The sequence below is a fragment of the Cervus elaphus genome, chromosome 32 (assembly GCF_910594005.1).
Source record: "Cervus elaphus chromosome 32, mCerEla1.1, whole genome shotgun sequence".
NCBI lineage: Eukaryota > Metazoa > Chordata > Mammalia > Artiodactyla > Cervidae > Cervus > Cervus elaphus.
Genome location: NC_057846.1, coordinates 27,361,830 through 27,378,025, shown reverse-complemented (window position 1 = coordinate 27,378,025; position 16,196 = coordinate 27,361,830). Strand labels below are relative to the sequence as shown.

Here is a 16,196-nt window from a genome sequence, read left to right as displayed (position 1 = left end):
AAAGATCTTGCTAAAAAAAAAAAAAAAAGATCTTGCTGTGATTTATGTCAAAGAATGTTTTGCCTATGTTTTTCTCGAAGAGTTTTATAGTGTCTGGCTTTACATTTAGGTCTTTAATCCATTTTAGTTATTTCTGTGTATGGTATTAGGCCTTTTTTTTTCAGTTCTATCAGTTTATTGCTACCAACCCATTTCTTTCCACCCTCCTCATGCGTGCATACTCAGTCATGTAACCCCATGAACTGCAGCCTGCCAGGCTCTTCTGTCCATGGACTTTTCCAGGCAAGAATACTGGAGTGGGATGCCATTTCCTTCTCCATAGGAGGGTGTTCTAATTTCATTCTTTTACATGTAGCTGTCCAATTTTCCCAGCACCATTTATTGAAGAGGCTGTCTTTTCTCTATTGGGTATTCTTGCCTCCTTTGTCATAGATCAGGTGATAGGGCAGCACTTCTTTTATTTTTCAGAGTGATTATTTTTTTAATTAAGAAAAATTTTATTGAAGTATAATTGATTTATGATCTTGTGTTAATTTCTTCTGTACAGCAGAGTGACTCAGTTATACATGTATATTCTTTTTCATATTCTTGTCCATTATGGTTTATTACAGGATATTGAATATAGTTCCCCGTGTTCTATAGTAGGACCTTGTTGTTTATCCATCCTGTGTGTAATAGTTTGTATCTACCACCCTCCAACTCCCAGTGCTTCCCTCCCTTACCCCAGCCCCCACGCCCTTGGCAACCACATCTATTCTCTATGTCTGTGAGTCTGTTTTGTTGCAGCACCCTTTTTTTAAAAAAAAAAAAAAAGCTCCACTCAAACTTCACATCTTGTACTTCTTCCATTTTGGGGGGTGTGTGTGAAGTGGTTACAGGAGGAGGGGAGAGTCTGCGATTGAAGCCTCTTTGGAGTGGGCTTTTCGGGACTCAATGCAGACTCTGCCCCCAGAGGCCTGAGGTCACATCCTAACCTCTTGGATGTCCTGCCACATGGACTGTGTGATCCCATTAGTAAAAATGGACATTCTAAACCCAGGCATTTAAGCTGTAATCCTGCTAAATAATTTGTTTCCTGTTTTATATTGTTGACACAGAAGAGGGGGTGGAAAAATCCAGAAATGTTTTCCAGTGCATTTCCTTCCTTCCACCCCCAGTCCTGCTAAAGATACAGCATGGTGCTGGGGTTAGTCCCAAGAACTGCATTTTTATGTGCCCAGGTTCTCTCCTAGTAGAAATGGCGTCTTATAATTTCTATCACTACTGTACCGGTACCTGCTGGGTGCACAGAAGGTGCTCAGTACACTTATTGATCTCTTACTGACTTTGTGCCCCAGGCACAGCTCTATGGGGAATGCTGTTGTTCAGTCACTTAGTCCTGCCTGACTCTTTGTGACCCCATGGACTGCAGCACACCAGGCTTCCTTGTCCTTCACCATCTCCTGGAGTTTGCTCAAACTCTTTTCCATCGAGTCGGTGATACCATCCAACCATTTCATCCTCTGTTGTCCCCTTCTCCTCCTGCCCTCAATCTTTCCCAGCATGAGGGACTTTTCCAGTGAGTTGGCTCTTCACATCAGGTGGCCAAAGTATTGGCGCTGTGGCCTGATATTATGGTTTACCTGGGAACTTTCACTTCCATTTTGTCTCCACCTTTTCATCTTTTATCTGCTGACGTCAAGCTCCATCCTCACAACTGACTCTTCTGGTTGCCAAAGATTTCCATTCTGCCAGATGAAGTGTGTGTGTGTGCATGTGTGTGGAGGGGGGGAGGACATGGATCAGAATGAAAAGCATCTGATGAGTTTAACCATCAATTTCTTGACTGTTTCTTCTTGATGATCGCTTTTCCTGATTCTACTTCTTCCCTCCCTCCACCTCTCTTTTTCCTGCTGGTCCCCTGGTTTGTCTCTAGACTTTGTCTTTGGCCTTCCCTTTTCTGTCCACACTCTTCCTCACTGAGTTCACTCATTCTTTAGTTCCTGCTCATAGCCCCTGTACATGGTACCCCTAAATATAAATCTAGAGCTGTTTTTACTCCTCTGTGCCTGGCTTGGATTTCCAGTGATTCACAAAACATCCACACTTACCTGACTATAAATTCAGACTCTCCAACACCCCCATCTCCTTTCTCTTCTTAGCTATGCCATTTTAGTTAAAACCCCACTCTTTCCATCACGTGGAAATACAAACTGAGAGGTTATTATCCATGTGTCTTTCTTCCATCTTGTATACCCAGTCTGTCACGAATCTTCCTCAAGAAAACAAGTCTTGTTTTCAAGTCTATTCCACTGCTGACACCCAGCCTGGCCCCAGCACTGGCTGTTCATCCCAGTAAGAGCCTCTCCCTCCTCCCCCTCCTACTCCCTCCTCTCCCTCCTCCTCCCTCCTCTCTCTCCTTTCCCTGGCCTGTTCTCCCCACTTTCTAGGAGTGGCTAAGGGGGGCCCTCACTCCCCACCTCCAAACCTGAGGGTGGTCCCTGCTCCCTGCTGAGCACAATGTATACCCCTCCCAGTGTTCTCAACCACGTGCCCCGTGACTGCCACCCCCTCCTTCCATCTCCTTCTGTGATTAGTGGATTAAATCCCAAAGTCATCAAGTGCCTGCTACCCACCATGCACCAGGGACACGGCAGTGATCTGAACAGAGCAGGTCCCTCCCAGCCCCGGCAAGTTCAGCCTTCAGCCCCCTGCCGGCCCCCCACCCCACCTTTCTGATTGTCCAGCCTGTCCCACCTCCTCCTCAAAGCTGCCTTCAACCTTCCCACCCACAGTGAGGAATCCCTTCTCTGAATTCCTACTGCTCTTGCTGTGGGCATCACTTTAGCTACTCTCTGATGTCTTCATGACTATTAGTTTTAGCTCCTCAGCTGGGTTATAATATCCTTGATGGCCACTCTTATTTGGGCCGAGGGCCATCCACAATGTTGGATGTGCATATCTGTTGTTGTATTATTCACAGTGACTACTACTAATCTACCCGTGTATGTAATTAAGATACAATTAAGATAGCACAATGAACCAGGCGTGGCAGCAAGTGCTTTAGATGCATTTATCATCTAATGAGTGGGTACTGGGCACACACTTAATTGGTTTAAGGAAAACAGTCTTGTTCAGCTGTTCTCCAGCTGTGGGTCTCAGGAAAGTCCTGTTTGCTCTCTGAGACCCGGTCTCCTCATTCACAAAATTGGGAGCTGGATTCCTGCTTTTTAAGGTTCTTTCCAGTTCCAACACTGTTGTGCAACTTCATGTCAGTCCCCTCGTTTCTAGAGAACTTTTGCTTTGTGCTGTGTGCAGATTTGTTGCTCAGAGAATATAAAGCAAATAGGGCGGTATCCCTGCCCTCAAAGTTGTCCCCGTGCATTGTAGTAACAGGAAGCCAGAGGTATTGGATGGGTGAGGGGGAGGAAGCCAGTTACGTCACTGGGAGAAAGCAGGGCGATTCCTGAGTTGGTTCTAATTAGAAGCTTCCTGAAGGAGGAGAGATTTCCGTGCAGTTGACTGGTGCAGTGGGAGTAGAGAGGCACCTCCTGGCAGAACTGGTGGGCTGAGCAGCTATTCCGCAGAGGCCAGAACAGGCTGTGTTGAAGACCAACCAGCCCGACGTGGTCCTGTGTGCTAAATTTAAAGTGGTGACTGAACCTGTGTTATAGCCACCTACAATGGAAGAATCTCGACTGTGTCAGAAAAGTATGTGGATTCCAGAGGGGTGAGGCATGTGCATATTGGAGATTCACCCTCAGTTAGGACCATTTATTTTGGCATCCTCACAGGCTGAGGCCATACAGGGTGGGTGGGGGGTGGGGGTGGGGTCAAACCAAGGATGATACATCTAGGTTCTTAACATAATATAATACAGGGAATTACCATGACAATTGGCTAATCCCAGAGATGATAATAACACATGTTTCTTTCTGTCCTCATTTCAACGAGGAGCTGAAGGGGTTGGCAAGTATGTTCACATGCAACATGATAAAAATATGAGAGATAAAAAATGAGGAAATAAAGGTAGAAATAATAGTGTGAGGCCAGAGGAGAAGTGGCCCAAAGCTCTAAATACTTGACCAAAGGTGGGTACATGATTGGGGCTCCACATCTTAGCAACCATGAATTTTTTCCTTGTTGTTCAGTTGCTAAGTTGTGTCCAACTCTTTGTGACACCATGGACTGCAACATGCTGGGCTTCCTTGTCTTCACTATCTCCCAGAGTTTACTCAAACTCATGTCCATTGAGTCAGTGATGCCATCCGACCATCTCATCCTCTGTTGTCCCCCTTCTCCTCCTGCTCTCAATCTTTCCCAGCATCAGGGGCTTTTCTAGTGAGTTGGCTCTTCACATCAGGTGCCCAAAGTATTGGAGCTTCAGCATCAGTCCTTCCAATGAATATTCAGGGTTGATTTCCTTTAGGATTGACTGGCTTGATCTTCTTAAGGGGAAGTTCTTATCTGAAATATAGTAATTCACCATCTCAAAGATTCCAAGCTTGTGTTCAGAGACTTATTCTTACTGATTAAAGAGGTTTTGCATCCTGGATATTGCTGTATGCTTTCATTCACTTTGCCTGCTGTTAAGTAAACTCATTAGAAACCAAATTTGAAGGCAAAATGCCCATCCAAGGCTTTGTGGCTGAACGTGTGTGACTGCATTGCAACACACCAGTGATTTTACTTAAGGAAACCCCAGTTCTGAGGTCGAAGAGAATGTCTTCTCTTGAGAAAATGTCATTGTCATTGATGTCAAATGTCACTGTCTTAGCCTACTGCTAAGAAAGGCTTTCCCCTCTGCCTCCTCACCTACCCCCAACACACTTTTCCCCCAGTACACCTTTTATTCATCAGTGCCGTCTGAGAAGGGCCCTCTGCCCGGAGCCTTGGGGCTTCACGTGTGAGGATGATGGAGCAGAGAGAGATGGGTGCCGGGTCCCGGCCCTGGTGACCGGCTTTGCTCTTGTTGACAGTGTGAAGCAGCATGAACGCTACGGCCAGCTGACCCTGGTCAACTCCACCGCAGCCGACACGGGCGAGTTCAGCTGCTGGGGACAGCTCTGCACCGGCTACGTCTGCAGGAGAGACGAGGCCAAGACAGGCTCCACCTACATCTTCTTCACAGGTAAGAGGCTGGCTGCATCGGCAGAACTCTCCAGACTTCTGGACTTGCCCATATTAAAGGTTCCCTCTGTCTGCCGATTATCAGATAAGGACAATGAGAACACTCCCTGTTTCCCAGACTCTGAAAAGCTCAGGCTTTACATCAATTATTTAATGTAAGTCTTGTAATAACTCTTCAGGGTAAGTACATATAAATATATATGTGTGTGTACTTTTTTTCAATGAGAAAGTGGAGGTTGAGGGAGTTAAGTAAGTCCTTCAGTCAGATGGCTGGAAGTGGCTGGACCAGGATTTGCACCCAGAACTGTCTGGTCCCAGAGTCTGTACTTGCATTGTTCAATATGGCAGCCAGCAGACGTGTGGTGGTACTAGTGGTAAAGAATCTGCCTGCCAATTCAGGAGGTTTAAGAGATGCAGGCTCTACCCCTGGATTGGGAAGATCCCCTGGAGAAGGAAATGGCAACTCACTCCAGTATTCTTGCCTGGAGAATCCCCATGGACAGAGGAGCTTGGCAGGAAACAGTCCATAGGGTCACAGAGAGTCCGACAGACTGAGTGACTAAGCACACACATAAGACTTAATAACCAATCTGATGTGACTTAATGGATTGTATTCTTTTCTTATTCCTCAACACTGAGAGTCCAGTTGAATTTTCAAGATAGGGTTTAGCGCTTTGTCTTTTCAGGCATTAGAGAACCAAGATGGGCTGTTACGGAGGCTGTTGGCTCTGGAGTCTCTCAGAACATGTGCTTCCCCACCACCCACACAGAGAAACGTCTGGCATCCATTATGTATGTGTGTTTCCTAGAGTTTGATTGTAAACACTGTGAAGCTTCTTTTGACTGTTAATTTGTTCAATTTTTGATTAAGCAACTGCTACAAGTTATATTTATATTCAATCTTCATCCAGGAGGCTCTCAGAGGGTTTTTTCCCTCCTCTGCTCTAACTTTGTACTGAAGTATGATTTATACTAAGGGAAATACACAAATCACAACTCTGCAGCTTAGTGAATGATCCTCAAGTTAACCACCTCCCAGATCATGTAACCACCTCCCATATCAAGACCAGGGCGTGGGGTGGGGGGGAAACATTACCAGCAGCAGGGCTTCCTCATAGTAAGAGGCATGGGCTCCAGTTTACACGTGTGGTAAAACCATATGAACCAGCACTTTACCAAGTATGGAGTTTGTTATAACTTGGGTTTTAGTTTATAGCCTATTAACTCTAATTTTTTTGAAATCTTACATTTCCGTGTGTTTTGTTTTTTAAAGCAATGTTTGTCATCCACTTGAGTAGATACCAAGTATATTTGTACAGGCATTTGTGATCTATAATTTTAAATATAAACTTGAACACATCTTTTTTTTTTTTTTGGTAGATGGATTCTACTGATGGCAGAATTTTTTTACTTTAAAAGAAATTCAGTTTTTGCAATTTATCAAGTTACAACAATTCAACTGAATTAATAAAAATATGTATATGCTCAATAAATGTCCAGGAATGAATAAATGAAAATTGGGCAGATTTAATTTATAGATAGTAATTTGCTTGCTCATTCATATATTCTTTCTGCAGCCTTGCTTACTTCATTCACTTGGCAAATACATTTTTCTGTTGGTTAAAGCAACTGGTGTGGTCCCTTCTTTTAAAACATGGATTAGAGTATAGAAAATAAGGCCTCATTTTTGTGTTCTGAAATTCAAATTGTTCACTTATTCTACTGGCTTTGCATGAACATTGGTTCAGATTCCTGTTGTTGTTCAGTTGCCAAGTCTTGCCAGACTCCTTGAGACCCCACTGCCTGCAGCATTCCAGGCTTCCCTATCCCTTGTCATCTCCTGCAGTTTGACCAAGTTCATGTCCATTGATTTGGTGATGCCATCCAACCATCTCATCCTGTGTCGTCCCTTTCTCCTCCTGCCTTCAATCTTTCCCAGCATCAGGGTCTTTTCCAATGAGTCAGTTCTTTGTATCAGGTGGCCAAAGTATTAGAGTTTCAGCTTCAGCATCAGTCCTTCCAATGAATATTCAGGACTGATTTCCTTTAGGATTGACTGGCTGGATCTCCTTGTAGTCCAAGGGACTCTCAAGAGTCTTCTCCAGCACCACAGTTCTAAAGCATCAATTCTTTGGTGCTCAGCTTTCTTTATGGTCCAGCTCTCACATCCATACATGACCACTGGAAAAACCATAGCTTTGACATTTGTCAGGAAAGCGATGTCTTTTCAACACACTGTCTAGGTTTGTCATAGCTTTCTTGCCAAAAAGCAATTGTCTTCTAATTTCATGGCTGCAGTCACCATCTTCAGTGATTTTAGAGCCCAAGAAGAGGAAATCTGTCACTGCTTCCACCTTGTCTCCTTCGGGTGCCATGATCTTAGTTATTTTAATATTGAGTTTTAAGACAGATTTTTCATTCTCTTCCTTCATCCTCATCAAGAGGCCCTTTAGTTCCTCTTCGCTTTCTGCCCTAAGGGTGGTGTCTTCTGTGTATATGAGGTTATTGATATTTCTCCCCATAATCTTGATTCCAGCTTGTGCTTCATCTAGTCTGGCATTTCACATGATGTACTCTGCATATAAGTTAAATAAGCAGGGTGACAATATACAGCCTTGACATACTCCTTTCCCAATTTGGAACCAGTCCATTGTTCCATGTCTGGTTCTAACTGATGCTTTTTTTTGTTTGTTTGTTTTTGTGTTTCTTTTTTTTTTTGTTTTTTTTCTTTTTTTTTAAATTTAACTGATGCTTTTTCACTTGCATATAGGTTTCTCAGGAGGCAGGTAAGGTGCTCTGATATTCCCATGTCTTTAAGAATTTTCCAGTTTGTTGTGATCCACACAGTCAAAGATGTTAACGTAGTCAGTGAAACAGAGGTAGGTGTTTTTCTGCAATTCCCTTGCTTTCTCTATGAGCCAACTGATGTTGGCAATTTGATTTCTGGTTTCTCTGCCTTTTCCAAAACCAGCTTGAACATCTGGAAGTTCTCTGTTCACATAATGCTGAAGTCTAGCTTGAAGGATTTTGAGCATATCCTTACTAGCATGGGAGATGAGTGCAATTGTCTGGTGGTTTGAACATTCTTTAGTACTGCCCTTTCTTGGAAATTGGGATGAGGATTGACCTTTTCCAGTCCTATGGCCACTGCTGGTTTTCTAAATTTGCTGACAGATTGAGTGCAGCATTTTAAAAGCACCATCTTGTAGGATTTTAAATAGCTCTGCTGGAATTCCATCACCTCCACTAACTTTATTGGCAGCAGTGCTTCCTAAGGCCTGCTTGACTTCACACTCCACAATGTCTGGCTCTGGGTAAGTGACCACACCATCATGGTTAACTGGGTCATTAAGATCTTTTTTGTGTAGTTCTTCTGGGTATTCTTGACATCTCTTCTTGATCTCTTCTGCTTCTATTAGGTCTTTACCGTTTCTGTCCTTTATTGTGCCCATCTTTAGATGAAACATTTCTTTGATATTACCAGTTTTCTTGAAGAGATCTCTAGCCTTTCCCTTTCTGCTGTTTTTCTCTATTTCTTTGCATTGTTCATTGAAGATGGCCATCTTGTCTCTTCTTGCTACCCTCTGGAACTCTGCACTTAGTTGGGTATACCTTTCCCTTCCTCCCTTGCTTTTCACTTCTCTTCTTTCCTCAACTATTTATAAAGCTTCCTCAGACAACCACTTTGCCTTCTTGCATTTCTTTTTCTTTGGGATGGTTTTCTTCGCTGCCTCCTGTACAATATTCCAAACCTCTATTCATAGTTCCTCAGGCACTCTGTTTACTAGATCTAATCCCTTGAATCTATTCATCACCACCACTGTATATTCATAGGGGATTTAAGTCATACCTGACTGGCCTAGTGGTTTTCCCCATTTTCTTTAGTTTAAGCCTGAATTTTGCTATAAGGAGCTGATGATCTGAGCCACAGTCAGCTTCCGGTCTTGTTTTTGCTGACTGTATAGAGCTTTTCCATCTTTGGCAGCAAAGAATGTAATCAATCTGATTTTGGGATTGACTATTTGGTGATGTCCATGTGTGAAGTTGTTTTCTGTGTTGCTGAAAAAGGGTGTTTGCTATGACAAGTGCATTCTCTTGGCAGAATTCTGTTAGCCTTTGCCCTGCTTCATTTTGTACTCCGAAGCCAAACTTGCCTGTTACTCCAGATATCTCTTGACTTCCTACTTTTGCATTCCAGTCTCCTATGATGAACAGGACATCTCTTTTTTTGGTGTTAGTTCTAGAAGGTCTTCTAGGTCTTCACAGAACTGATCAACTTCAGCTTCTTCAGCATCAGTGATTGGGGCATAGACTTGGATTACTGCGATGTTGAATGGTTTGCCTTGGAAATGAACTGAGATCATTCTGTTGTTTTTTGAGGATGAACCTAACTACTACATTTTGAACTCTTTTATTGATTGTGAGGGCTACTGCATTTCTCCTGAGGGATTCTTGTCCACAGTAGTAGATATAATGGTCATCTGAATTAAATTCACCCATTCCCATCCATTTTAGTTCCCTGATTTCTAAGATGTCGATGTTCACTCTTGCCATCTCCTGCTTGAACATGTCCAATTTACCTGGATTCATGGTCCTAACATTCCAGGTTCCTAGGTAATACTGTTCTTATAGCATCAGATTTTACTTTCATCACCATACACACCCACAACTTAATGTTGTTTCTGCTTTGGCCCAGATGCTTCATTCTTCATGGAGCTATTAGTAATTGTCCTCACTCTTCCCAGTAGCCTATTGGACACCTTCTGACCTGGGAGGGCTCACCTTTCAGTGTCATACCTTTTTATACAGTTCGTGGGGTTCTCACAGCAAGTGTACTGGAGTGGTTTACCATTCCCTGCTCCAGTGGACCACATTTTGTCAGAACTCTCCACCATGACCTATCCATTTTGGGTGGCCCTACATGGCATGGCTTACAGCTTCATTGAGTTACACAAACCCCTTTGCAAGACAAGGCTGCGATCCATGAAGGGGTCAGATTCCTGTACAAAACCTTAAAACAAAAGTTCTTTCTGAATCTGACAATCACACCTTCCTTAAATATTTGCTAAAAAGATATCTTTACTTTCTCGGGCTCCAAAATCACTGCCGATGGTGACTGCAGCCATGAAATTAAAAGACGCTTACTCCTAGGAAGAAAAGTTATGACCAACCAAGATAGCATATCAAAAAAGCAGAGACGTTCCTTTGCCTTTAAAGGCTTGTATAGTCAAAGCTATGGTTTTTCCAGTAGTCATGTATGGATGTGAGAATTGGATTATAAAGAAAGCTGAGTGCTGAAGAATTGATGTTTTTGAACTGTGGTGGTGAAGAAGACTCTTGAGAGCCCCTTGGATTGCAAGGAGATCAAACTAGTCAATCCTAAAGGAAATCAATTCTTAATATTCATTGGAAGGACTAATGCTGAAGCTGAAGCTCCAATACTTTGGCCACCTGATGCAAAGAACTGACACATTGGAAAAGACCCTGATGCTGGGAAAGACTGAAGGCAGGAGGAGAGGGGGATGACAGAGGATGAGATGGTTGGATGGCATCAGTGGACTCAATGAACGTGAGTCTGAGCAAGTTCCAGGAGTTGGTGATGGACAGGGAAGCCTGGCGTGCTACAGTCCACGGGGTCTCAAAGAGTCAGACATGATTGAGCGACTGAACTGAACTGACTGACAAAGAGATGTTTAATACAAATGCTCCAGATTCTCCTCTTTAGAAACAGGGAAACTGAAGCACAGAGAGATGAAGTGACAGATTCAAGGCCATATGGACTTACTCCATTTGAACACAGGGGTGTTAGGTAAGATATTGACCAAGGCAGTCTTACCTAAGCCTGAAAGGTAACATATTGTAAAGTGGCGCAAATTGCCTGGCCTGATGGAAGGTCTTACAAAAGGTGGAGATTTCCTGAGCCATGATTCCATGTTAGAGATGCTGGTATTATTAAAAATATTATAATACTTATAGGCAAAGAACTCTTGGCCCTTGATGGCATTTGCTATTGTGTCCAGGAATTCTGTTCTCAATGTAAAAACCAGTCATACAACTAGGGCACAAAGTCTAGTGAAGCAAGCCAAGAATAACTGTTTCAGAAATATGGTTGGAAAACATAGGAGACAATTGAACAAAAGGTTGGGGTGTGATTCAGTTCAATGATTTCTCTTAGAAATCACTATAATCTCTCATGGAATGATCCAGAAAACATAGTATTTAATGTTTCATGCCCCAAACAAAAAAACACCCCCCACAATCCAGAGTCCCTTGACCGTGCTGAGCAAAGTACAGGGAAACCAGTTCTCATTTCTCTACGATAAAAATGCCATCATCAGAACTTCTCTGGTTGTCCAATGGCTAAGACTTTGCAATCCCAGTGCAGCAGGCCTGGGTTCAATCCCTGCTCAGGGCACTAGATCCCATATGCCTTAACTGGGAAAAAAAAAAAAAAAATGCCACCATCAAGAGCTTAAAGAACATGCAGGGTGATTTCTCAGGGAACAGATAGAGTGTAAGAAACAGGCTGAAGGTCCACAGCCCAGTGGCCGCCAAAATAGAGCTCAGAACCTGAGACTAGCTGGCTCCTCGTGTGTCCCTGCTTAATTCTCTTTCCGTTGACCTCGGGCAGAAATGAGATCCCCTGGCCTGTGAGGACACCGGCACCACATCGGGCCTGGCTCAGAGAGGCTCGCTGGGCGGGAAAGTCCCTCCCAGTTACTGAGCGAGGGCTGTGGGGCTGATCTCTTTAGAGACTCGGCAGAGGGTTCCTAGGTGTTAAAACTGCTCTTAGCACAAGGAAACCGGTCCCCTTCACTGCTTCCTCGGTGGGGTAAACCAGTGGGCCTGATTTGGGCTTGAAGTAATACTGATTTTGTTTCAAGAAGATAGGAAGTAACATCCTTTATCCAAAAAAGGAAACTCATTTTTTAACAACTTACTGACCAGAGACATATTAATAAGTCATTTGTTACCCACCCCGATGGCCACAGGCATTAGTTTCTGCAAAAATCCCCTGGTCAGGAATGTATTAAAATGAAAGTGAAAGAAAGTGTTAGTTGCTCAGTCCTGTCCGACTCTTTGCTACCCCACGGACGGTAGCCCGCCAGGCTCCTCTGTCCGTGGGATTCTCTAGGCGAGAATACCGGAGTGGGTTGCCATTCCCTTCTCCAGGGGAGATTCCCCACCCAGGGATGGAACCCAGTTCTCCTGCATTGCAGGCAGATTCTTTACCTTCTGAGCTACCAAGAAAGCCCTTAATGTGTTAAAATGGCCTTTTCAATTCCTAAGGACTCCATGTTTGGGCTACACTGCCAATCGCCTCTCATTCTCGTGCCCTGAATATAAGCATCCCTTTAAGTGTTCTCACCCTGTTTCTCCAGGCTAAACGAGCCCGTGTCTTTCCCTTTGCAGAGAAAGGCGAACTCTTCGTACCTTCTCCCAGTCACTTTGATGTCGTCTACCTGAACCCGGACAGGCAGGCTGTGGTTCCTTGCCGAGTGACCGTCCTGTCGGCCAAGGTCACCCTCCACAGGGAGTTCCCGGCCAAGGAGATCCCGGCCAACGGAACGGACATCGTTTACGACCTGAAGAGAGGCTTTGTGTATCTGCAGCCTCACTCCGGCCACCAGGGGGTGGTCTACTGCAAGGCGGAGGCGGGGGGCAAGTCTCAGATCTCCGTCAAGTACCAGCTGCTCTACGCGCAGGGTAAGCCCTTCCGGGGCGAGACGCGAGCCCCTTCCGGCTGGTCAGTGTGGGGTACCGCTGTCCCCAGTGATGGCGGGAGAGTAGGAGGCACAGATGGCTGTTCTTAAAGGCTCCTCTGCAGCGCTGTCATTTCTAGAATGTTCTACATTCTTTCCTATGACTGCCCCCACTCCAACTCCCTTTTCTTCAGCTCCTTCCAGCGTGCTCTCTGGTCCAGGCTCCGCGTGCGTGATCAGCAGCAGGCCACATCCCTGTGGCATCCTCCAGTGCTCTCCATCCTGGCTGCTGGCGCCAGGGGCGGGGGGTGGGAGGCGCCTCCCCCGACCTCCAGGACAGAAGGCTCCCTGGCCAGCCCTGCGAGGGAGGAGAGGAGGGTCTCTCTCCTGTTTTCACTCGGAGCACTCTGACATGAGCCCGGTTGATGGTCCTCGTGTGAGGCAGAGTGCTCTGCAGCCGTGTTCCTGCCCAGGCATTTCTGCGATCGGATGGGCGGCCCCAGAGCTGACTGCTCTCTGAGATGGGAATTTGGGCTCCTTCATGACTCTGAGCCTCAGCCCTGGGGCTTATTCATGAGGCCACAGCTTCCAACACTCTGCTGTCAAATAACTCTCTCAAGCCTCCTTTCGCCACCCTGGGCTGCAGCCATCTCTCTCCTCCGTCACAGCCAGGCTCCCTGAAAGAGCCCTCCCCGGCCCCCGTCGGGGTGCTTCCCTCCCACCCGGCTCCTTGGTCTTCTCCCCTAGCTCCACCAAGGCAGCCGTGGCTAGAGGGCCTCCTAGGCTATTAAGTTCAGCAGACAGCTTTCTGTCCTCGTCCTTCTAGGTTTTACCTCGCCTACAAAAAAGCCCCTCTTCCTTGGTCCCATTGCCCCTGCTTCTTTAGCCACAGCATTCTCATTATCTTTGCCAGCTCTTTGCCTTTTGCAGGATTTTTCTTTTGTTAAAATTATATTGGACTATAGTATTCTTCCTGGAGAATCCCGTGGACGGAGGAGCCTGGTGGGCTACAGTCCACGGGGTCGCAAAGAGTCAGACACAACTGAGCGACTTCACTGTCACTTTCATAGTTGATTTACATTCTTGTGCTAGTTTCAGGTGTATAGCAAAGTGAATCAGTTATGCATATACATATATCCACTCTTTTTAGATAGATTCTTTTCCCATATAGGGCATTGCAGAGTATTGAGTAGGGTTCCCTGTGCTATACAGTAGGTCCTTATTAGTTATCTATTTATATATAGTACTGTGTATATGTCAATTCCAATCTCCCAATTTATCCCTCCCCTGCTTTTTCCCCCTAGTAACCATAGATTTTTTTTTTATGTCTGTGACTCTATTTCTGTTTTGTAAATAAGTTCATTTGTAACATTTTTCTAGATTCCACATATAAGTGATATGATATTTGGCTTTCTCTGTCTGACTTTACTCAGTATGACAGTCTCTCGGTCCATCCATTTTGCTGCAAATGGCATTATTCTCTTTTTACTGCTGAGTAATATTCCACTGTGTATAGATGTTCCACATCTTCTTTATCCATTCCTCTGTCAATGACACTTAGGTTGTTTTCATGTCTTGACTATTATAAATAGTACTGCAATGAATAACTGGGTACATTTATCCTTTTGAATTATGGTTTTCTCTGGATATGTGCCCAGAAGTAGGATTGCTGTATCATTTGGTGGTTCTTTTATTTAATTTTTTAAAGAAACATCCATACTGTTCTCCATACTGTTGTAACAATTTACATTCCCGTCAACAGGATGGGAGGGTTCCTTCTTCTCCACACCCTCTCCAGCATTTCTTGTTTGTAGATTTTTTGATGATGGCCATCCTGATTGGTGTGAAGTGATACCTCGTAGTTTTGATTTGCATTTCTCTAGCAAACAGTGATGTTGCATATCTTTTCATGTGATTTTTGGCCATCTATATGTCTTCTTGGAGACATGCTTATTGAGATCTTCTGCCCATTTTTGATTGGGTTCTTTGTTATTTTGATACGGCGTTACTTGAGCAGATTGTATGTTTTGGAGATTAATCCTTTGTCAATCACTTTGTTTACAAATACTTTGTCCCATTTTGTGGGTTTTTTCATTGTGTTTATGGCTTCCTTTGCTCTGTGAAAGTTTTTAGGTTTAATTAGGCCCTATTTATTTATATTTGTTTTTACTTTCATTACTCTAGGAGGTGGATCAAAAAAGATCTTGCTGTAATTTATGTCAGAGAGTGTTCTGCCTGTGTTTTCCTCTAAGAGTTTTATAGTATCCAGACTTACATTTAGGTCTTTAACGCATTTTGAGTTTATTTTTGTGTATGGTGTTAGGAGGTGTTCTAATTTCATTCTTTAAATGTAGCAATCCAGTTTTCCCTCACTACTTATTGAAGAGACAGTCTCGTCTCCATTGTATAGTCTTGCCGCCTTTGTCATGGATTAGCACCATAGGTGCTTGGGTTTATCTCTGGAATTTCTGTCCTGTTCCATTGATGTATATTTCTGTTTTTGTGCCAGAATCATATTATTTTGATTACTGTGGCTTTGTAGTAAAGTCTGAAGTCAGGGGGCTGATTCCTCCAGTTCCATTTTCCCTCCTCAAAATTGCTTTGACTATTCAGGGTCTTTTGTGTTTCCATATAAATTTAAAAGTTTTTTGTTCTAATTCTGTGAAAAATGCCTTTGGTAATTTGATAGAAATTGCATTTATATCCATAGATTACTTTGGGTAGTACAGTCATTTGACAATGACATGGTATCTCTCTCCTTCGGTATGTGTCATTTTTTATTTCTTTCATTAGCATCTTATGGGGCTTCCCTGATGGCTCAGATGGTAAAGAATCTGCCTGCAGTGCAGGAGACCTGAGTTTGATCCCTGGGTCAGGAAGATCCCCTGGAGAAGGAGATGGCAACCCACTCCAGTATTCTTGCCTGGAGAATCCCAAGTTCAGAAGAGCCTGGCAGGCTTCAGTCCATAGGATTGCAAAGAGTTGGACACGACTGAGCGACTGATACTTTCACTTTCACACTTTTCAGCATCTTATATAAGTTTTCTGAATACAGGTCTTTTGCCTCCTTAGGTAGGTTTATTCCTAGGTATTTTATTCTTTTTTGGTGTGATGGTAAATGGGATTGTTTCCTTAATTTCTCTTTCTGATCTCTCATTATTAGTATATGGGAAAGCAGTAGATTTCTGTGTATTTTTTTATATCCTGCAAATTTACCAATTTCTTTGATGAGCTCTAGTAGTTTTCTGGCAGTGTCTTTAGGATTTTGATGTTTAGTATCATGTCATCTGCAAACAGTGATAGTTTTACTTCTTCCTTTCAGTTTAGATTCGCTTCATTTCTTTTTCTTCTCTGCTGTGGCTAGGACTTCCAAATCTATGCTGA

The 16,196-nt window shown here is 43.9% G+C and overlaps 1 protein-coding gene across 1 annotated transcript in view; it reads left to right on the top strand.

Moving 5' to 3' along the window:
• Window positions 1-16,196, top strand: part of PDGFRL (platelet derived growth factor receptor like) — a 76,465-nt gene that overhangs the window by 55,272 nt on the left and 4,997 nt on the right. Inside the window, exons 3-4 of the mRNA XM_043893600.1 lie at window positions 4,959-5,110; window positions 12,523-12,816. Of these exons, the coding sequence (XP_043749535.1) occupies window positions 4,959-5,110; window positions 12,523-12,816 (446 nt within the window). The remainder of the gene's footprint in view (window positions 1-4,958; window positions 5,111-12,522; window positions 12,817-16,196) is intronic.